The 15,375-nt window shown below is 55.5% G+C and overlaps 1 protein-coding gene and 1 long non-coding RNA gene across 2 annotated transcripts in view; one reads left to right on the top strand and one right to left on the bottom strand.

Annotated features, from left to right (window-relative positions):
• Positions 1-15,375, bottom strand: part of SRRM3 (serine/arginine repetitive matrix 3) — a 54,958-nt gene that overhangs the window by 28,999 nt on the left and 10,584 nt on the right. Inside the window, 1 exon segment of the mRNA XM_082360242.1 lies at positions 4,857-5,121. Within this exon segment, the coding sequence (XP_082216368.1) occupies positions 4,857-5,089 (233 nt within the window). The 5' untranslated portion in view covers positions 5,090-5,121.
• Positions 5,138-14,407, top strand: LOC309613448. Its single transcript, XR_014235731.1, has 3 exons — positions 5,138-5,270; positions 5,571-5,757; positions 9,154-14,407. It is a non-coding gene; the product is annotated as an uncharacterized lncRNA (long non-coding RNA).

The raw sequence follows: 15,375 nt of genomic DNA, 5'->3' as shown, positions 1-15,375 counted from the left end.
AGGCCTTGCTTGCTGAGCAGGACAGAGCCCTCGGTCACCGGGCTCTGAAGGAGGGAATCCCTCCTGCTGTAAACATCCCCTGAGTCATATCCTTGGTCCTTTTCTGAGCAGTGGAGGCTCAGAGGAACTGCTTCCATCTCACCTCCTCCTCAGGAGAACAGCTTGTCATTGTCACCAGCACAGAGAAAAACAGTACCGGCCCTTCAGCACTGCCGAGCCCCCAACTCAGAGACCCCTGGGAGGGAGACACCAGCTGGCTGGGCCATCAGCAGGGGGCCTGGGACCTGGCAGGGTTGGGAAGGAGGTGGACCAAGAGCAAGGCTGGGCCAGACCCCCAGCTGTATGGGAGGGGCTTCAGGCCAGGGTCCAAGCCGCATGCCTGGGGATCTACAGAGCATGTGAAGGCTGGGAGGTGGGAGCGAAGCCCAGGATTTCATGAAGACCTGGAGCAGGATGTGTGCAGGGACTTAGGGCTCATCCCAGAGCCGGCAGGTGTAAGGCGAGGTGACTAACGCCAGCACCTGCTGTTGGGGGGCCGCTATTGCTGGACTGACCTGACTCAGGAAGACCCCTCTATGCGCCGGGGTTTCTTGCTGGGAGAAGCTGGGACCCAGGGAGGACATCTGGTTATCGGGCAAAGTGGTCTCAAGTGTGACCACCACCTGGAGTCTCCTCTCCCCTCACACCTCTCAGCTGAGGCCACAGGCATTACGAGGAGAGGCAGAAGAGCCAGGCCGTCCTGTTTTCGAATCCCAGCACCCCCACTTTCTAGCTCTGTGACCTTGGACAAGTCCGCATACTTCTCTTAGCCTGAGCCTCTACATCTGTGAAACGGGATAGTAACCTGCCTTTCAAGGTCGTCACAGGATTAAGGGAGATGATGCATATAAAGCACTTTGCGCAGTGCCTGGCACGTAGTAGGTGCTCCATAAATGGAGTTGATTGAGGATTATTTGTCCCAGAGCTGTGGGGACAAAGGGTCTAGTCGTCCCAGGCTCCCTGCCTTTTTCTACCCTAGACCCCTCCCAGGTCAGCGTGGTCCCGGGTCAGGAGTCACCTGGGCCTCTCCCCTCTGCTCTCCCAGGAGGCAAAGGCTGAGGAGAGGGAGGCTGGTATCCAAATCATCCACTCCCTGCGGATGTGGCAGCACCTGCCAACTTAAGGCCACGCAGGAGGCCTGGCTGGCTAAAAGTTAAGGGCTTGGACAGGGGAAGCGGGTAGGCAGGGCAAGGCTGCCTTTCTCAGCGCCACAGCCTACTGGCTCCGCTGCTTCCCAAGCCAGTCTGGCTCCCTCATTGCCGCTTCACTCTTCGGGAAGGATGTGCCAAAGTCATTTTTGCTTGGGGACTTCCTGGGTTGCCCTCTGGGGCTGGGGTGGGGGGAGGGGACAATGCATTTCTTTTTTTTTTTAAATTTGGCTGCGTCGGGTCTTCACTGCTGCACGCAGGCTTTCTCCAGTTGCGCGAGTGGGGGCTACTCTTCGTTGCTGTGCGCGGGCTTCTTATTGCGGTGGCTTCTCTTGTTGCAGAGCACGGGCTCTAGGTGCGCGGGCTTCAGTAGTTGTGGCACTCAGGCTCAGTAGTTGTGGCTCGCGGTCTGTAGAGCGCAGGCGCAGTAGTTGTGGTGCACAGGCTTAGTTGCTCCGCGGCGTGTGGGATCTTCCCGGACCAGGGCTCGAACCCGTGTCCCCTGCATTGGCAGGCGGACGCTTAACCACTGCGCCACCAGGGAAGTCCCGACAATGCATTTTAAAAGAGGGTCCCAGCGTTGAAAATGTTTCATTCTGCCTGTCTTTGCCCAGATCCGGCATTTCCTAGATAATTACTTCCTCGGTCATTAATTTGATCTTCACCACAGCTCTGAGGGGGGTGGGTGGCCTTACTATTCCCATTTTACAGATGAGGAAACAGAACAGGGAGAGGGGAGGATTCAAAGCTCCAGACCCAGCTAGGGGCAGAGCCGTGCTCTGTCCACCTCCAGGGTCCTCATAGGAAGGGGCATGGGTAGGATGTGGGGGGATGTTTGGGGCCGGAGCTGGAGCATCACGTCACAAAGGCTGGGGGCGCTGTCCCCACCGCCAAGGTGGTTGCCGGCTGCACGTGGCGGCTGCCCAGGAAGATGACTCCGAAGGCAGCGTCAATCACCAGTGAATTAGCCGCCATCCATCAACATTAAGGAAGGGATTTCTTTTTAACAGGGCCAAAGAGTGTGTGTTCCTGTGACTAGTGGGAATATTTGTCAAATGCCTGAGAAGCTGGTAAATAAATGCGAATGACCCAGCGTTTCTAGGAATGGATATTAATGGCTGGATTTTATAACAGAGCAAAGGTCTCTAGTGTTTGTGGAGCACTTTCTGGGGATTGGCTCCGCGTGCGGGAGCGCTGCATGTCCCTCAGTCCACAGGACACTCGGAACAAGTCCCCCCCCACCTTAAAAAATTTTTTTATTCTTATTTATATTTATGTATTTATCCCCCCCAACCACCACCCCGCCCCGGCTTGCGGGATCTTAGTTCCCCAACCAGGGATGGAAACCCGGGCCCTCAGCAGTGAAAGCGTGGAGTCCTAACCATTGGACGGCCAAGGAATTCCCAGAACAACTCCCTATTTAACAGGCCAGTAGCTGTGACTTGCCCAAGGTCACAGGCCAGGGCTGGAAGCCCGGGTTGCTGGGCTCCAGAGTGGCTGTGCCCTCTACCGACCGCGCAGCCGCTAAGAGATGGGGAGGGGAGGTGGATGGTAACTTGAGAGCTAGCTTTGTGGGAGACTCCAGTCTAAGGACCACTTGGAGTGAGAGCTTGGGTGGAGGAAGGGCCCCTGACGGAACATCTGGAGGCCTGATGGGTGCTTCCTAGAGAGGCGTAAGTCCTTGATGCCAGGGGACGGACACCAAGGACACGGCCAAATGCCGTCCCCCTCCACCTGAGGCTGCCCTCGTCGGATAATAAGCCTCCCAGTGCAGGGGGAGATGCAACCGGCGGGGTGGGGCGGTAGGGGAGGGAAGGTCCATGAAAGGTTGGGGCTCTGTGAGGGGGAGGGCTTTCCGAAGGGGAAGGTTCAGTGAAGAGGAAGGGGCTTAGGAAGAGGGCGGGGCTCTGTGAGGGGAAGGATCGGGGCTTTGTGAGAGGGAGGGGGCGGGGCCCTGTGACGCAGAAGGGGCGGGGCTCTGGGAGGGGAAAGGGGTGTTTTCCTAGAATGAAGCACAGAAGGCTGGTTCTCTACTGTCCCAGTCACCCTGTTCCCCAGCCACGCCCACACTCCCTCCACTCCTCGAGTCTCCCAATTCAGCAGGATTTGCAGGTTTAATTAAGGTCTGGGACTCTCTCTGCAGAAGGATACTCCATCCGCACCCGCTACTCCACCCTGCCCCTGTGGAGCTCATGTCTTTGGCCACATCCACAGCTCCTCAAACCTGTTTTCATTGCCAGCTGGAAGCCTCCTTACTGTCTGTCTTCAGCAGCCTTCCACCCATCCGTCCCTCTCTGCAGGGACCCTCCCCACCCCCACCTGGTCCCCACCTGGAGGTGAACACCAAGTCCCCGTGCCCCTTTCTTTTCCTACAAGCGGCCCTGCCTGGCAGCCTTGGCCCTGCCTTCCTGAGGGCCTTGGGTGGTGGTGACTATCTCTGTCTGAGCCTCAGTGTCTTCTGGGCTCCAACGGGAGAGTGAGCCTTGTCCTGGCTGCCTCTTAGGGAGCCCAGGAGGCCTGGATGAACAGACAAAGATGTGGCTTGGAAGGACTGCTTTACACAGGCTGTCTGTCCCCATGTGGCTCCAGGCCCTAATGCACTGGGCATTTCTGATTTCTCAGCTCACTGACAGTGCAAGCCTGATGGGCAGGCCCTGCTCCCCACTTTGACTCCATCAACAGCCGGCCCAGTAGTTTCAAAGTACTCAGGGCAGATGCAAAAGGGAGGCTTGGGAGTACCAGCTTTCCTTGGAGCTGCACAGATGGGAATGGCTTTGTTCTCTGTTTCTTTGCCTCCAGCTCCACGTGTGAGGGCTGTCCTGTCTCCACTGGATTTTCAGGGGGAGGTCCCTAAATCCTTACTGATTAATGCACACCCCCTCCTTCTCAGCCTGACGAACTCCTACACGTCCTTCAAGGCCCATTCAAATGTCTTCTCTCATAATCTCCCCTCTGAGCTCCTGAAGCACTTGACCCTCTCCTGTCCTGTCCTATAACCATGATTCTAATCTGTCTTATGGTGGAGTTGGTTGTTAACATGTCTGTTTCCCTTCTGAGATGGGGAAGGAATAGAGGTCGGGAGGGCGGTCTTTGAGGAAGTGACTCTGATTCGGCTCTGGGGTCCAGCGTTGCCCAGCACAGTGCCTGGCACACTTGTGTGCCCCTGCGACTGGTTCTGAACTAGATAGGGTGAAACCTAAGCTTCCGGGTGTGGCTGCTGGGTGGGATTCCTTTGCTGAAACCACAGGCAGCCCTCACACATAGTAGGGGCCCATTGCGCTTTCTTGCCTGGCTGCAGCATCTGCTTGGCAGAGACCAGGCAGCTCGATCCACCCATTTTATAGAAGGGGAAACTGAGGCCTTGATTTATCATTGATGTTTACAGCCCTCTCTCCTGCACTGGGCTGGATATTTCTGGAAGGCATGGACTGTGTCTCCTTGGCTTCTGCGAATCTGAGCCCAGGTCAGAGCTTGACGTAGAGCAGGAGTTCCAGACGGCTTATTGGTAGAATAAACTAATAAATGAATGAAAGTTCGTCTGGGCTTGCAATGGTTCAGATTCTGACCTTACAGGCTCCCGGGTCCCAACGCTGGCTCCGCCCCGGCGCCGCCCTTGGTTCCCTCCACGCCCCCAGTGCCCCGCCCCGGCCCCGCCCCCTTCCGACTCACCCCTGCTCCTCCATCATCTCCTGCAGCTCCATGCACTTGAGCTCCACGCGCCGCTTGCGCTCGTGGTCCAGGATCTCGCGGTGCGCGCGCTTCACTAGGCCGGGCTCCGCGGCGCGCAGCTCCTCCTCCGCCCGCGGCCAGGCCCCCGACGAAGCGCCCGGCTGCGGAAAGCCGTTCGCCGCGTCGGGCGGGGACGGCATGCTGGCCGCCCCGTTGTTCACTGTGGAGGACATGGTGGCTGCTCCCGGAGCTGCTGGCCTCGGCCCTGCGGGGTAGACACAGACACCCGGCGGGATGGTCACTTCTCGGCCACCTGCTAAGCTCCTCTCGGCGCGGGTTAATCCTGGAGATTTAAAGGACCGCTCACGGCTCTAATCCGCTTCCCCTCATGCTGCAGAGCCGGGCTGGTGGCAGGTTTGCACCTTTGGGTCACACCCCAGGGCATGAGGGGGAATCGGACACTGGGCTTTCCCCGTCTGTAAGGTGGGTGGATTCAGGCCGGACTAGATGGCCCCTAAGGAACCTTCTCATCTCCAGGGACCTAGTAACCACTCAGGACAACCCTCTCTGCCTTGTACCAATGCCTGGGCCTGCCTGCCTGGCCCCTGCCTGCTGGCAGCTCCCCAGGCAACCAAGTCGGTCTCTGGGAAAATTTGTTGGTTTTATTCTTGTTTTTCCTTCAGGCTCAGTTTAACACCCCCTCTCCCTCCCCAGTACCCATTCTCCTGGCTCTGGCCCCTGGAGTCACAGACCACGTGTGCTCCCCCCTCCCAGGCTGCTCTGGGTCAGCCCTGCCGAGACGGGAAGATGGACCCTTCTCCAGGCTCAACTCCATTCCCACCTCAGATGCAGTTTTCAGTTCCTACTTGGATTTGGCTAACTTTTCCAAAGTCCATTCCAGGTAGGCGCCTGATTGAAGCCCACAGGACTGTCCCCTCCTTTGTTCTGGGAACACTGCTTCTGAGGATGTGACCAAAAGTGGCACTGACATTAACTCTCCAGGCAGCCACATCCTCCTGCCGGCTTGGGATGGGGTAGGAGTCAGCATGGCTTGGGAGGTGAGAAGCTGTGGCTTCATGCTAGACCCAAAGTAGAGCATGTGCCTGCATGCACCCTGCGCATGTACACGCGCGTGTGCACACACACACACACACCAAGGACTTATCTTAGCAGAGGGGAGGCACCTCCTGAGCTATTTCCATTTCCTTTCTCCAAGGCTCTGCTAGTTGCTAAGCAACAGGGAGGCCTCCTTCCCAGGGAGTGGGATGGGAGGGAGGGAAGGGGTGGAGGGAGGTGAGAAGAGAAGGAACTGGGCATGTCTGGACATCCCAGATGGGGCCCTCCTTCGGTACAACCCCCCCGCCCAAACACATACTCCCCTCACTGGCCTCAAAGTGATGGGGGGGTGAGGGGTGTTCAGAGCCATGGAGTCTGAAAGGCCGAGAAGAGAGGGGGGCTGTGAAAGGAAAAAGGCTGTGAAGGGGACACTGAAAGGAGGTGACAGTGGTAATGGGAACACAAGCTCCTTTCACACGTCCATCCCCCCACATGTCTGAGTTCTAGGTCAGGCTTCTCTACTCCTTGCTTTGTGACCCTGACAATGTCACTGCTCCTCTCTGAGCCTTTGTTCCCAACCTGTGCCTGGGAGCATCATCCAGATTCTTCAAAAGAGGAGGGCTTTTGGGGATTTACAGAACAAAGCTGTTCTTCTAACCCTGCTTCCCGTCTGTCCCTAGCCCAGCCCTGCACCCCAGCTCCACCAGGCCTTCTCCTAGGGTACCCCACAGGCATCACCCACTCACCAAGCGCCACACAAAGCTCTGGGATCCCTGCTTGCTACTTGCCTTGGCTCCGGTGCATAGCTTACGGCCTCCAGCCAGGGACACGCATGGAGCTTGGAGAACCCCATTGTCCTGGCCCACCACAGCTCACCAACATCAAGTTTGGTCCCTCATTCCCTCTTCTCAACTTTGCTCACATTTATCCATCTCCTCCTCTCTCATTACCGCCTCAGTTCAAGCCTCTCCCTCTGGTCCACTCTGGCCTCAGCATCCTGTCTGTCCCCCCATCCCCGACCTCTTTCTGTTCATCTTCCATCAGCAACCTGGGAGATTGGTCCAGGAGCAAATCAGCAAATCATGCCCTGATTAACAGCCTCTAGTGGCTGCCTGTCACTCTGGCTTCAAGTCGTGACATGGCCTGTCTCCTGGACTAGCCGTCCCCCTGCTGCGCCCACACAGATTCTCCATCCCTCTTGCATCCAGGCCTTTCCCCCTGCTGCTCCCTTTCCCTGGGGTGCTCTGCACCTGCCTCCTGCATGACCTCAAAGTCACTGCTCACAGGCCTCCCCACTTTCTGGAAGCCCCCACCCCCTCTCTGGCTAGTGCGACCCTCCTGGAGCTCTAGCCACTCACTGTGTCACTGTGGGCACACAGGTCTGGCTCCCCCTGAGGGCTGAGGGCAGTTTAGCCTCAACTCCTAGGGCCAGCAAAGTGCCTGAAACATGTGGAGCCCAGCGCCCCGGGGTGGAACAAGGAGGAGGCAAAAAGGGAGGTGGGACAGAGGAATGCTGGGCAGTCCTTGATACAGCCTGCAAGATCCCTTTGCATTTTGCCTTACACTATCTTGCAACTTCATCCTGTGCCACACCTCATCCTGTAGCCAACATCCAGCCCCTCAGCCTGGGTCATCTGTCCCCAAACATGTGCTCTCACTCCTTTGTGCCTTTGCCCATGCGGTTCCCCTGTGCTGGAATTCCGTTTCCTCTCCTCTCCACCTGGGGAACTCCGGCACATCCTTCTGGGCCCAGCTCAAACGTCACCTCCTCTGGGAAGCCTTCCCTGCTTTCGAGGAAGGATGAGTCATTCCCTCCTTGTGCCCCCACAGCTTTTGTCCTCACCTCTTTAGATACTGAGGCTCAATTTATTGTCTGCATCTGACCCCTGTACTAGCCCTTTGAGTGGAGGGGACCATCCCTTCATTCTGGCTCCCCAGAGCCTACCCAGCACCTGGCAACTCAGGAGGTGCACTGAGGGTGTGGGGACAAAGTGCTTGGGTCCCAGCGAGAGCCCGTGGAGCCAGGTTCTGAGTAATGCTGCTCTGCATGCTTTCCCTCTGAGGCTCCCCAGCCTAGAACTTGGCCTGAGCTCCTTGGCAGGGGAGGGGAAGCTGGTGGGAGCAGTTCTGAATGCACTCAGATCTCCAGACCCTGAGAAATCCTATCCCTGACACTGGGAGAATGCCTGGGTTAAATGGCTAGGCTGCTGAAGGCAATCTTTCAGGAGTGACTGAAGGAAAGGAGAGGGATGTGAAGACAGAGGGCAGATGCTGTCTGGATTCTCACTAGGGCAGACGGTAGATTCTAGCAACTTCACCTGGTGATGGAGGACGCCAGGCAGGAATCAGAGGCACGCTATTGAAAGAATGATCCCTGAACCCCTAGAGGAGAGCCCAGGACCCTAAGAACAAGTCATTGCACACTGAGCCCACTTCTTTCCAAGTCAGGGTTGCTGGACCAGCAGACCAGGTAGTTAGTTACTGCAGGCACCGAGTCTCTCTGTGGGGTATCTGATATTATCTATTACGGAATCCTTGTGAGATTTCATAAGAAGAAAGAGACATTGTGCTGGTGGGAACTAACATTCTGTACTGTTTTATTTGGTGGATAGATTAACCTATGCTCAAAGGGAGCTGATTAATGGGTCGATGTCACATTAGATGGGGGTATCTAGTGGAAGACCACAGGGCTCTGTCCTCACCCACATCTGATCCGATATGTCCACCATTGACTGGATGGAACTCTGATAACCTGATGATCAGATTCACTGAGGACACCACTTGAGAAGGCTCATAAATTCAGAGTCAGAATGTGAAAGGACTCAACAGACTGAAAAGATGGAAGGAGTCTAAGAAGGTGAAACAGCATAGTGAGAAATGCCACATCCTGAAGCTGGATCCCAAATTAACTTTCTAAAATTGGAATGAGGTAGACATACTTTAGAAGCAGCATATTTAGGAAGGATTTAGGGGTTTTCAGCGGTCACAGGCTCAATTTGAGTCAGTATCATGGTGTGGCTGCCAAAAGTACATGGTATCTTAGGCAACATCAACAAAACTATGTCTAGAATGGTGCGGTGATAAGAATATACAAGCGGTCAGAATCCCAGTCTTCAGATACTTGAAGGATTGTAGAGGATTTAGGCCAAACCTGGCCGAATCTGTTGGGAAACTTGTTAGAAGTAGGTTGGGCTGGGCTTCCCTGGTGGTGCAGTGGTTAAGAATCTGCCTGCCAATGCAGGGGACACGGGTTCAAGCCCTGGTCCGGGAAGATCCCACATGCTGCAGAGCAACTAATCCCATGAGCCACAACTACTGAGCCCGTGTGCCACAACTACTGAAGCCCGCGTGCCTACAGCCCGTGCTCCGCAACAAGAGAAGCCACCGCAATGAGAAGCCTGCGCACCACAATGAAAGAGTAGCCCCTGCTCGCCGCAACTAGAGAAAGCCCGCGCACAGCAACAAAGACCCAAAGCAGCCAAAAATAAATAAATAAAGTTATTAAAAAAGAAGTAGGTTGGGTCGCCAGATTTGGCAAATAAAAATACAGGATGCACAGTTAAATTAATTTGAATTTCATGAATTTCATATTTGGGACATCCTTATACTAAAAGAAAATTATTCATTGTTTATCTGAAATTCAAATTAAACTGGGTGTCTTGTATTTTATATGTGATTCCTACCTAGACCTACTGAATCAAAATCTCTGGGGGTGAAATTGTCAGTGTTCCCCAGGTGATTCTGATATAGACCATCTGTGGACGAGCAATTGGGAGCCGGTTCTACAGCAGCAGTTCTCAAATCTTATTTGGCAGCAGAGTCACCTGGAGGGCTTGTTAAACCATAGATGGCTATGGTCTACTCCTGAAATTTCTGATTCGGTAGATCTGGGGTGGGCTCTGAGAATTTGCATTTCTAACAAGTTTCACCTGTGCTGGACCTTGACCCACACTGAGGGGAGCAAGCCCCTAGCCAGTCTGGGTGGTTCCAGAAGACAAAGCCAGGACTCCTGCGGAGAAGTCATCTTGAGTGGACTTCAGCTAAGTCCAAGGTAGGATTTTTTTCCCTAACAATCAAAACTTTTAAAAAACTAAGCAGTTCATCCCAGGATGAGTGAATTCGCCATTACAGGAACTACTCAAATAGGAGATAAACTATTATATTCACTCAACAAACACAACAAACACTCGCCCAGCGTCTACTCGCCCCCTCCCCCAGCAACAAATGCTGGAGATTTGGAGACAAGCAAGACCCCATCCTGACCCTCTGGCAGCTCACAGGCTGGTTTGGGAAACCAGTAGTTATCGCGGTGTAGTGTGATAAAAGAGAATTTGAGGAGTGTCTGCATCTCCGCCTGGTTGGTCAGGGCAGGCTTCCCAGAAGGGGTGAGAGGGGCTGGAGACAGGGACACCAGAGCAGCTGGGGCCTGGCCAGGAGTCAAGAAATAGATGGACAGACTGGGCAGGACTGTTGGCGGACTGGGTGTGGGGTGGAGGGAGGCACCTTGGGTAACACTGGGTCTCTGGCTTGCGTGGCCAGGGGGATGGTGCAGCCATTTACTGTGATGGGGAATATGGAGGGCAAACTGGGCTGTGTTAAGGGTGAGGGGCTTTTGGGGGTCAGTCAGGCAGCTATGAGGTCTAGAGCCATAACACTGACCCTGACCCTGACTTGTTAAGGTCCTTGGGGACATTGATGCTGTGTCTCTTTGGAGGCAGGGTGGCACATAGGAAGTCTTTTCTTGACCCCTGATTGGCTGTGAGACCCTGAGCGAGTCTCTTCCCATCTCTGGACCCTGGTTTCCCCACTGGACAATGAGGGACTGGACTCAAAGACCCCACAGGTCTTCTCCTGCTCTGGAAATCTAGGTAATACTGACTATGTATGTATACCGCCAAGCCTTCAGCCCACCTCCTTCCTGCTGCTGTAGCCAGTGGCCAGGGCCACACCAGTTTCCCCCAGAGCTCAGCCTGAGGCTGTCCCCAGCACTGGGTCAGGTCCCAAGGGCAGGCCCAGATGCTGGGCCAGTCAAACGCATGTGCAGATTAAGTCATGAATTTAATGCTGTCTGTTGGGGGCGGGGGAGGGGTGGGGGGGGGCGCATCTCCCCTTCTGACAGCCAGGAAGTGGTTAAAGGGCCATAGCCCTGACTTCCAAGCCTCACTGCTGAGTCCCTGGGCTTGCCTCCTTCCCTCAGTCCCAAGCCTGGGTCCCCTGAGCAGGCGTGGCTGAGGACAGGATGGAACGCAGTCTGGCTGCCGGTACCTGCAAGTCCAGTCCTGCTGGTGGAGATTAACTGAAGGGGAAATAGCCCATCTGTACTGAAGGGTCCAGCCTGCTGACAGGCACAGAGGCCTCTCAGCTAATGAGATCATCACTCACCCCGGGGCTCAGAGGGGTAGGATGCTAAGGGTGGTAGGGGCTGGACCAGGTCTGGGGAGAGGGAACAGTGGACCACATATGTGTCTGAGAAGGAGACTGGGTCATGCCGCGGGGAACATGGTTTGAGGCGGGGAGACAGGGCCGTGCTCTTTGGGAACTCATGAGCTGAGTGACCTTGATCATGTGGCTTAAACTATGTGCCTGTTTCCTTGCCTGTGAATTGGAACTAATAACAGCACCCTCCTCGTAGGGTCGTGGGAAAGGACTAATGCATGTGAAATGCTAGCACAGTGCCTGGCACACAATGAACGTCTCATAAGTGGTGATGATTATTTGTCAGTGGTGACTGTCCTCTTTTGGACATGGTGGGGGTGAGGAGTCCTTGGACATCCACATGAAGGTGTCTAGAAGGCTGAGCTCTGGGTCTGATTGGGGGATGTCATCACATAGCTGGGGACTGAGACCCAAGGGTAAGCACGGTTGTTGATTGTGGAGGGAGGAGAGGGCAGAGGCCGGAGCCCAGGGCAAGGATGACCTGGGCCACCTTCCCCCATCCCCACGGGCCTCAGCAAACCCCTCCCAACTCACTTTCAGTGTCTCAGCCTCCAGCCCCCATGGCACCAACCCAGGGGCCCCCTTTGCTCCTGGGACTCAGAAGCCTCTCTCCCCCAGGGGCAGCACTCACTCCCCTGGGGGCTCCTTTCCCCACCCCTGCCTGCCAGAGACCCACCTACCCGGTGATGTTGTCATGACTCGGGGCCTCTGCACCCTCAAAGGTACAGGTTCCTACAATTTCAAGTAAACTCTTGACCTGTGGTCACACACAATTTAACCACCTTCTTGCCACTAAGGTCCTTTTGCTGCTCCCGCTGGCTCAGGAACAAGCAGCACCAGTTTGGAATCAGAAGATTTGAGCTTGAATTCTGGTTATACCAGTTCTCCCTGGGTGATCAGGGAATGTCACCAAACCTCCCCGAGCCTGAGTTTTCTCATCTGTAAAATGGAGACAATACTCCCTAGCTCGTAAGGTGGTGGGATTGTTCATTCTTTCAGTGACAAGCTTGTTATGAAGACAGATCCTGATTACCCCTCACCACCACCCCCCCACAATGCTACGGGAGCAAAAAAGAGACCATGGAGGGTCTACCTTTGCCTGCGCTGGTCAGGGAAGGCTTCACAAAGGCAAGGGTGTTTACACTGGTCCTTTGAAGGATGAGTCTAAGGAAGGGGGAGTCCAAGCAGGGGACGGCACAGGCTGAAGGCAAGGGTACGGCGAGGTCCAGGGACCTGGGATTAAGAGGGTCAGGGTGGAGTGGGATGCATGATGGCGAACAGCCTTCCCGTGAAGGTGGGGACCACTAACACAGGGTGAGCCCGCCCAGAGAAAAAGCTCAGTGTGGGGAGAGGGGGTGGGGAGGGACGTGCCTCCGGAGTTTCCTGGAGGAAAGAGTTCTTTGTAACTGTCAGAAACGTGATGCAACTGACAAACACACATGAAACCAGGCACTTCGCTTGTGAAACTAAGTCTGGGTCTTTGTAAAAATAAGTGTGTAACAACAATGGTTTTGTCAAGATATTTTATGAAGCTGGCAAAGAAAACCCACCTCCACTGTGTCCAAGGCATCTGGGTGTGCCCCTTCCCCACCCCAGTCCCTGCCCTGAAGCCAGGCTGTACTCCTGACAACAGAGGATGTGTCCCCAGAGTACCCTGGGGAGGGGGCTCTCCTGTCAACCCCTCCCTTTCCCGGGGGGACCGTTCTCCAGACCTCCAGCCCGTGAACACAAGCGTGGGGAGGTGGCAAAGGTAACCAGGTCATGGCTGGAACAAACTAGAGTCCCTCCCTGTGCTCCCTGCCCAAGCGGGTGCGGCTGGTGAGTAAGGGCCACAGGACTGGGAGATGGCCCCTCAGCTCTAGGGGCAGGTCACTCATTCATGTCACAGCTATTCGGTGAGTGGCCAGTCTGAGGCTCACCAGAGGAGATGCAGGGGGAGAAGCATTGTGAGGTAGCAAGATAAGTGCTGGGATGGGAGACGTGCGGCAGAGACATCAACTGAGCTGGAGTGTGTTCGGGGAGGATCAAAGCTGGGAGGTCTTCCTGGAGGAGGACTCTTGAAGCATAAGTAGGAGCTGGTGGATGTAGAAGGGGAGGAAGGCTGTCTTGCACAGAGTGTGGGGCATGTGGGAAGAAGGCTTGGAGAGGAGAAAAGGAAGAGCATGGGCTCATGCACAGGCAGGCACAGTGGGCCAGGAGGGGCTGGGGGAGCTGGGACCATACCCTGCAGGCAGTCGGGAGCCAGTGAAGGCTGCTGAGCTGGGGAGGTCACAGTCAGCTTTGCATTGCAAAAAGATCTCTCTTGCTGCCTGGTGCCCTCGATTTTGGTGGCCTCTGCCCTGGAGAAAGGTCTGACTCTCAGGGACAGCCCGGTCCACATTAACCAAGACAGATCTGTACGGATCAGCAAGTGACAGAAGAGCCAGGCTGGGTTCAAATCAATTACTATGTGCCCTAAAGTGACTTGACCTCTGTGCTCAGTTTCCTCATTTGTAAAATGGGGTTAATATAAGTACCCCCACCATTAGGGGTGAAGGAATTAACATATGCACAGTGCAGCCGTGCCCAGGAATGTAGTAAGTTCTGTGTGTAAGCGTTAACTGTTAATACTACCCATAAACAATGCCAGCTAGTCTAAACCACTGCAGGCATGAGTTAACCAGGAAGACGTATAGATCGGCATAAATCAGAACACAGAAGGTAGATAATGTACCAAATCAGTGCCAACTTGTGAAGACTACTAGATACCAGCCCACACGGACCCGTACAGACCAGTATTCGCGGGTCAGAAGATGCTGCGGGGCGAGGCCTGGGAGGAAGGCGCTGGGCAGGCCGGCAGAGAGGGCATTAGCAGAGCCAGCTTCCTCCCTGCCTTCTTGGAGTCTCCCTCAGGAGGCGCTGGCACTGCTGTTTGTTACCCAACCCTCGAGAAGACGCTGCAGTGGGGAGGGAGAAAGCTGAAAGCCTTCTTTTCAATTATTCAGCAGCCGGAGCTTCCTGCCGCCCCGATGGAGCCGGAGCCGGAGGAAGGCCCTTGGCCAGAGCCCCCGGGCTGGGTCTGGCTGGGCTGGGGGGAGGGCTGGTGGCAGGAGGGACAGGCAGCCTGGCCTGCACACAGCCTGGGCCTGCTCCTGCCCTTCCTCCCCGACGCCCCCAGCCCTGGGCTGCGGGGTTTGGCGGGGGGCAGCCGTGCCTGGGCAGGCTTGGAGCTATCCCCTTCCCTGCGGGCTCAGACTGTGCTGTGGAACGGAGGTGGGGGCGGGCTGGCCCAGTTCCCAGAGCCAAGGTGGGGTGTCTGCGGGTAGGCAAGGGAGGGAGGGCCTGTCCACAGGAGAAAGCCAGGCAGCTTAACTGCCACCTGCGTCCTGGGCAACCTGTCCAGCCCCCTGTATGTCAGAAACACGGCACTCGGCTCCACCCAAGAACATGCTGGCCCAGACTGCTCCCTTTGCCTTGAATGCCCTTCCCCTTCCGTTCATCTTGTAGTACTCTGCTCAAGCATCACCTCCTCTGTGAAGCTCTCCCTGACCTCCACTGTGGGATGTGCCTCTACGCTGCTTCCAGAGCCTCACCCTCTGGTTACCACTCTCAGTGTTTACCTTGCTCTGCTGTGACTATTTGCTCCCTAGCCGAGTGAGGGCTCTCCAAGGGCAGCGACTGGGTTGTGTCCATCTTTGTGTCCCTACCGCCTAGCACAGAGCTTGGCACAAAGCAGCCATCTGTGAATATTTATTGAAACCCGGCTTGTGTTGGCACTGACGGGGAGCTCACTACTTATATTTTTAACTACCTCCATCTCTGGGGACCTCAGTGGGAAAGGTCCCTGGTTACCGCTCTCAATATGCCCAGACTTGATGTGTGTTAATATTTGCAAAGGCCACATTGTCATATACTTTGTAAGCCCTGGAGTCCAGCTGTGTCATTGAACGCATAGGAAGGACTCACCTGGCACCTAGGCTCCTGCCCATCAAGCCAGGGCCCTGTCTTTATTCCTGTTGGCTCTGATTTGGGTTCCCAGAGCAGAGGA

Source organism: Balaenoptera borealis (genome assembly GCF_965194805.1).
Source record: "Balaenoptera borealis genome assembly, chromosome: 16".
Taxonomy (NCBI): domain Eukaryota; kingdom Metazoa; phylum Chordata; class Mammalia; order Artiodactyla; family Balaenopteridae; genus Balaenoptera; species Balaenoptera borealis.
This window is presented reverse-complemented; position numbering and strand designations above follow the sequence as displayed.